This window comes from Berghia stephanieae, chromosome 1, assembly GCF_034508935.2.
Source record: "Berghia stephanieae isolate SIO BIC M18660-M18661 chromosome 1, UCSD_Bste_1.3, whole genome shotgun sequence".
In the NCBI taxonomy this organism is placed as follows: Eukaryota; Metazoa; Mollusca; class Gastropoda; order Nudibranchia; family Aeolidiidae; genus Berghia; species Berghia stephanieae.
Window position 1 is genome coordinate 102342337 of NC_088360.1, and position 6023 is coordinate 102348359.

At 38.6% G+C, this 6023-nt stretch overlaps 1 protein-coding gene across 1 annotated transcript; it reads right to left on the reverse strand.

Moving 5' to 3' along the window:
- Positions 1–608: 608 nt before the first annotated feature.
- LOC144965041 (uncharacterized) lies at positions 609–4084 on the reverse strand. The gene is made up of 3 exons (XM_078899921.1): positions 3965–4084; positions 2815–2836; positions 609–1065 (listed from the first exon to the last, which is right to left on the reverse strand). The coding sequence occupies exons 1-3, from the start codon at positions 4010–4012 to the stop codon at positions 635–637; spliced, it is 501 nt and encodes a 166-aa protein (XP_078756047.1). The 5' UTR covers positions 4013–4084; the 3' UTR covers positions 609–634.
- Positions 4085–6023: the final 1939 nt, after the last annotated feature.

The window sequence follows — 6023 nt, forward strand, 5'->3', positions numbered from 1 at the left end:
CCTTACAGTCGATATATCTCAACTTAAATGATTAATATTGCTGTTGACTTTGGACTCTAATAAAGCACTTTTAAGCACATGGAGTGGGTATAGTGCTATATAAAAGTGCATATTTTTCATGCAAGAGCAAAATAAAACAATACTAATAATAGATATCAGGTATACAAATTCGAACTGAACAAAAATATATATAAAAACAATCACACAACATAATGTATCTTTTGTTGTATATTCTCTCTCTTTATTCATTACAGAGACTCATAAACAACAGGACAAATGTTAATTTATTAGAAATGAAATTTAAAACGTAGTGGAATTAGGACAGGAGCGTAACTCAAACACACCATTGTCTTCAGCAATGAATGACGTAACTTCCTCACACCCCCCCCCCCCCACTCTCCCTAAAAAGAGTAACTTATTCAAAAGCATATGGGAAAGGTTTTAACGTATTGCATTGTAATACTTTTCATTATTTAATGCTAATTATTTATTTGAAAGGTGATGATCCTCCATTTGTTTATCTTTCATGTTTATTCCCTTTTACATTTAGATGAATGCTCTTGTTCATCCAACTCCGCCCCCCCCCCCCCCCCCCCCCCCCCGAAAGAATCGTCAAAAAAAGTTATCATGGACGTCACCATTCGCTCCAAAAGGTCCCACCCTCATCAGCCCAACCCCATCCACCGTCTCCATTCCATCTATTTCGTTCGACTTCCGCTTTAGCCTCCGCCTTTGCTTTTGCATCCGCTCTCACTATCGCTCCCGCTTTTGCTTTAGCTTCAGCCCTTGCTGATGCTTCCGCTTGTGCTCTATCCCTGGACGAAGGCCAGAAACTAGCTTGATTCCTTTCGCCCCAGTAATAGCCACCACTATTGGACCATCCAGCTGACTGGTCAATCCATCTCTGGCGTTCGGCTTCTGCCCTTGCTTCAGCTCTTGCTTTAGCCTCAGCCACAGCTTTCGCTCTCGCTAACGCTCTTGCATCGGCTTCAGCTTTCGCTTTCGCTTCCGATACTGTTCTGACTGACGACCAAGAACTGGCATACGAAGAGGACCATGATTTGGCTGTAAGGTAATGAGTAAAATAATAAAAAAAAAAAGATTATAAAAGTACTCCATCAGAGCTATAACGCAATTCTTGTTACACTCTGGATACGACGCTAGTCTATTGCAAAGTACTTTCGGTGGATTTAACTGACCCAGACCAAACTGGTTTACCGTGAAAGAATAAATTGGTAATTTTTGTATGGAATATACAAGAAATAAAAATGATCTTCGTGTCTGGAACATACATCGGGAATTATCCTATTAGTAGGCACAATGCTGCTGGATAAAATAAGCAGATTGGCGATTAAAAATTTTCTGATTCACAGAATTGAATTCGACCCTACACGTCTTGACCTACGTGTGTTAATTATAAAACCATCACGTCAATTCATGTCAAACTCAACTTCTATCATTAACACATGATCTGTCAGCTGCTATTGATAAAGGTGGTCAAATTGATCTAGTACTACTGGACTTTGCCAAGGCCTTCGACAAGGTCCCTCACCATCGGTTAATCCAGAAATTGTATGACGTTGGTATCAGGAACAAAACCTTACAATGGATTGCAACTTTTCTGGACAATCGCACCCAACAAGTTCTTGTCGACGGCGAGACTTCCACTATCGGGATGGTGACATCGGGCGTACCTCAGGGCTCAGTCCTTGGGCCCGTCCTATTTTTAGTGTACATAAACGATCTTCCACGAGGTATAAGGTCAAAAGTGCGCCTCTTTGCTGACGACACAGCATTATATAATCAGATAAAAACAACAGACGACTGCAAAACACTAAATGACGATCTAGCTAAATTACAAGAATGGGAAACAATAAATCAAATGGAATTTAACGTATCAAAGTGCAATGTTCTAACCATCACAAATAAGAAAGCACCTATAACATTTGAATACCAACTTCATGGTCAAAACCTGGAACATGTAAAGACAGCAAAATACTTTGGCATTGAGTTTGCTAAAAACCTCAAATGGAATGACCACATATGTCACCTGGCTTCAAAGGCAAATCAAACAAGCGCGTACATCACCCGCAATTTAAAAATATGCCCAATCACAACTCAAACCCTTGCTTTAAAACTATTGTTAGACCAATTTTGGAGTATGGCAGCTCAATTTGGGACCCATATACAAAGAAAAACATCGACACCTTAGAAAACATCCAAAGAAAAACAGCAAGACGCATCACAAACACATTCGATCCTTTCTCAAGTGCGTCTGAAATATCACAACGGATTGGCCTTGAACCTCTGGAAAAGAGAAGAAAGATAGATAAACTTAAATTGTTCCACAAGATCTACTACAAAAATTCGTGCCTTAAACTTCCAAACGACATCAAAGATATCGGCACAAGAAATACGAGGGGACACACAGCAAGAGTAACCATCCCAACATCAAAAACAGACGCCCACATGTATTCGTTTTTTCCCTTCCACTGCCCGACTATGGAATAGCCTCCCAGCTGAAGTGGCTGAAAACGGTTGCCAACATGCCTTCACGCGATTGCTGGAGTTCACAACGTGACTTTTTAATCTATGTGGTTTTAGTATTATGTGCAGAGTTTTAGCAAGTTTAAAATGTAAAACACTACAAACTGTGGAGTGATCCTCGACAATATTGGAGGTTTCCACAAGACGAAGAAGAAGAAGATCACACCGATACGTGTGTGTGTGTGTGTGTGTGTGTGTGTGTGTGTGTTTGTTTGTGCGAAGCCTCAATGGATGTATAGTTGGGTGGCAAGTAGGTATTATACTTACCGTATCTTGGAAGTCTTGCAGCCTGAAAACAAAAAGTAAACATGGAGTAATCTTCAGAAACAAACATTATTTTTTAATGGGGGGGGGGGGGGGGGGGGGGGGGGGGGGGGGGGGGGGGGGGGGGGGGAAGGTTTTAAGTCGTTCAATCAATTATCAATTCGTTCACCTTGACATAATGAGTGATTTCTTTAAAGTCTTTGTGATCTTGTATTATACCTATTGCCTTCGGACCTTTAGGCCATGGTTCGAGTCCTACTGTGAGGCACTCAAAGTTAAGAAAGTGGTATGATTCTTTACCATGATTCTCTAACATACTCAAGTGTAAAATGAGTACCTGGCCGGTAACAGCGTTGTCTCTGTCGGGAAGGGGGGAGTAATAAAGCCTTATAGGCACCCTGTCTGTTTATAAATGGTAAGCCTAGCTATAGGGTTTAGCAAAGACTCTTCGTAAAGAGCTTTGTGGCCGAGTGGTAAATGCATTATACCATGACCCAAAAGGTCCTATGTTCGAGCCCCACTTCAGGCACTTTCGTTTCTTTTTCCTTGGGCAAGATCATTATCCCCAATTTGATCACTTTGGACAACAAAGGAGACCAATGTTGACAAAGAGCGTTTGTATGATGAATTATCTATATTATTTTATGGAATGCCCAAGCGAGAGCATCTAAAGATGCCGCGCAGAAGGGCGTAATATTTTTTTAATTCTCTTTATTTGGACTTGTAGGCAAAAGTACCACATTAGAACTAAATAAACATGGTTTACAAATCAAGAAGGAGTTGTCTCTTAATTATTTTAAATAATTTTTTATTATTGAATTACTCAGACGCTGCACAAGGAATTATAATTATATCAAAAAATATAATGAACAAAGATAAATATAACAGTTTCGAAAAAGAACGAAGTATCAAATAAGAAACGTTTCGGACTCAAAATCCGCCAATAACAAAAACCATAAAAACATAAATACATCACTTAGAGCCTGACAGACAACAGGGAAATATTTGGCCGTGTTCGAATCGTTCCGTGTTTTGTAATTTGTTCTTTTTTGAGGATGTTCTATTCATTTTTTGTTCATTAATTCTTACAGTCCACAAGCTCTTGCAGAGTTTGTATCACAATCAAATTATAATAGGCAATAAACAGACTTACCAATGAGACGATAATTAAACAAGAGAAAATAACGAATACACACTTCATGATGGATCACGTTAGCTTTCCGTGTCTTTGATGTCAAAGTGATTAATAACTGAGCACGTGATTTTGATTTTACTAATAATATTGTAACATGTTATTATAGATAAGACACGAAAACATAGACATTCAAGATAAAATAGCTATACAGATTAAGATGATTTATTATTATATCTTTTTTATAAATACTAATGTTTAAAATGTTTAAGCCTAATATAGACTATATTATTTTATCGTGTCTTTATATTAATACAAATGGAATTTTTGAAATGCTTAACTCTCTCATTACCAGCCATTTTCAGAATTTATCATGAAACTTCAAACCCACCCAACACAACAATAGATTTTTGTTTATACTCAAACAGAAAAGGAACGGGTACATTCATACAAAATAATGTCCAGTGTCTAATATTTATCTCTATTACAAAATATTTTCTTTAAAATTTATTGTGAAGTACAAAGGATATCAGAATAAGAAAACTGTTGGTTGCATCGTAACGAATGTGACGATTTTCCTATGGGTGGTAAGGAGAAGGTTAAACCTATAAAATATATTATCCTATTATGTCTATATATAAATACAAATGAATTTTTTAATGTTTATATCGTCTTATATGTTAAGTGTTGCTGTTGGCTTGGGAGTCCATGTGAAGCTCTTTGAGCATTGCAATATGTAAAAGCTCAAGTCTATATTAAGTGAAACATTCGGACTAAATAATGTTTTACCAATGAAATTCTTTAATTTCCATAAACCAGTTACCTCGACTCAGACTCTTCGACTACAACATTCTTCAGCAATCAAACTATAATTGTTCGCGGTTGGGGGTTTCCCAGAAAATTCCCAAAAACTGCTGTTTATCATCCTTATCTACGAATTCTCTTTATTATCAAAACTAAAGCATGTTCTTTCTCAGTTCACATTAATTAATTTGACGAAATCGGTAATAAATGTATCAATTTACTATTAAAAACATAAAGGTGCTTAGTCTTTGTACAACCCACGTATTCATGTCGTGTCGACATAAAATGAATCATTTGCTCAATTTAGAACCACGATCTGCAACCCCCTCCCCCCCCCCCGAAGTGCTTTATGTTTCACTCGGCTATAACAAGATAAATATTATTAAAATGCAAGGGCTTTGTTTTGTTGTCTCCATATTATGTTATAACCGACGTACACTTATTCGCAGTTTTTATAACCCTATTCATTATGGGCCATTGCTGTAAGGACGCTCGTCTACCGCAAACTACTTTCTGCCAGATCTAACAGGCCAAGATACAAAATAATCACTGCATTCCGGGGTGGATGGAGGGTGATAACAAAAATAATGACTACCTCTAGGATCGATCTCGATCCCTTTGTATGTGTACAGCGTGCTCTACCAACTGAGCTATTGGGACCCCCCTTCTCCGACATAATATCGAATTGAGCGGTGTGTCACAAATAAATTACATTAAAGTACACTGCTCATTGCCTAGTCAACAATGTGAATAAAATACAGAGATGTAGGTGCAAGGAACCAACCCCTTTCAGGGGATCCCGATAGCTCAGTTGGTAGAGCGCTCGCTTCACACGCAAAGGGAGCGAGATCGATCTCGGGTGCAGTCGAGATTTTTTCTTGACCCCTCTGTCCACCCAGAGGTAGCTCTGTTCGATTTGGCTGAATGTACTTTGCGATAGACTAGCGTCCTATCCAAAGGATAGCAAGCAATTGCTATTGTTCGTTTCACGCTACAGAAACCGGGATAAACCTCGACTCCATGGGCCGAATAGCTCTGAAGGACTACTTACCCTCATCTTGGCCAAAGAGCTCATTCAATAATGAATAATGACAAATCGGATTTCAGAAAGGGGAAAAAACGGGACTTGATCAAGAATCAGTACTGGTTTCGGTATTTTCTCAGCCGGTTTTGGTCGGTTTAGGATAATTTCGGTCGGTTCCAGCGTCTTAATACTCATCCATACGTGTTAACATCAGTAACACTGTCCGCGTCGTTGTGATGGATAACTGTGATT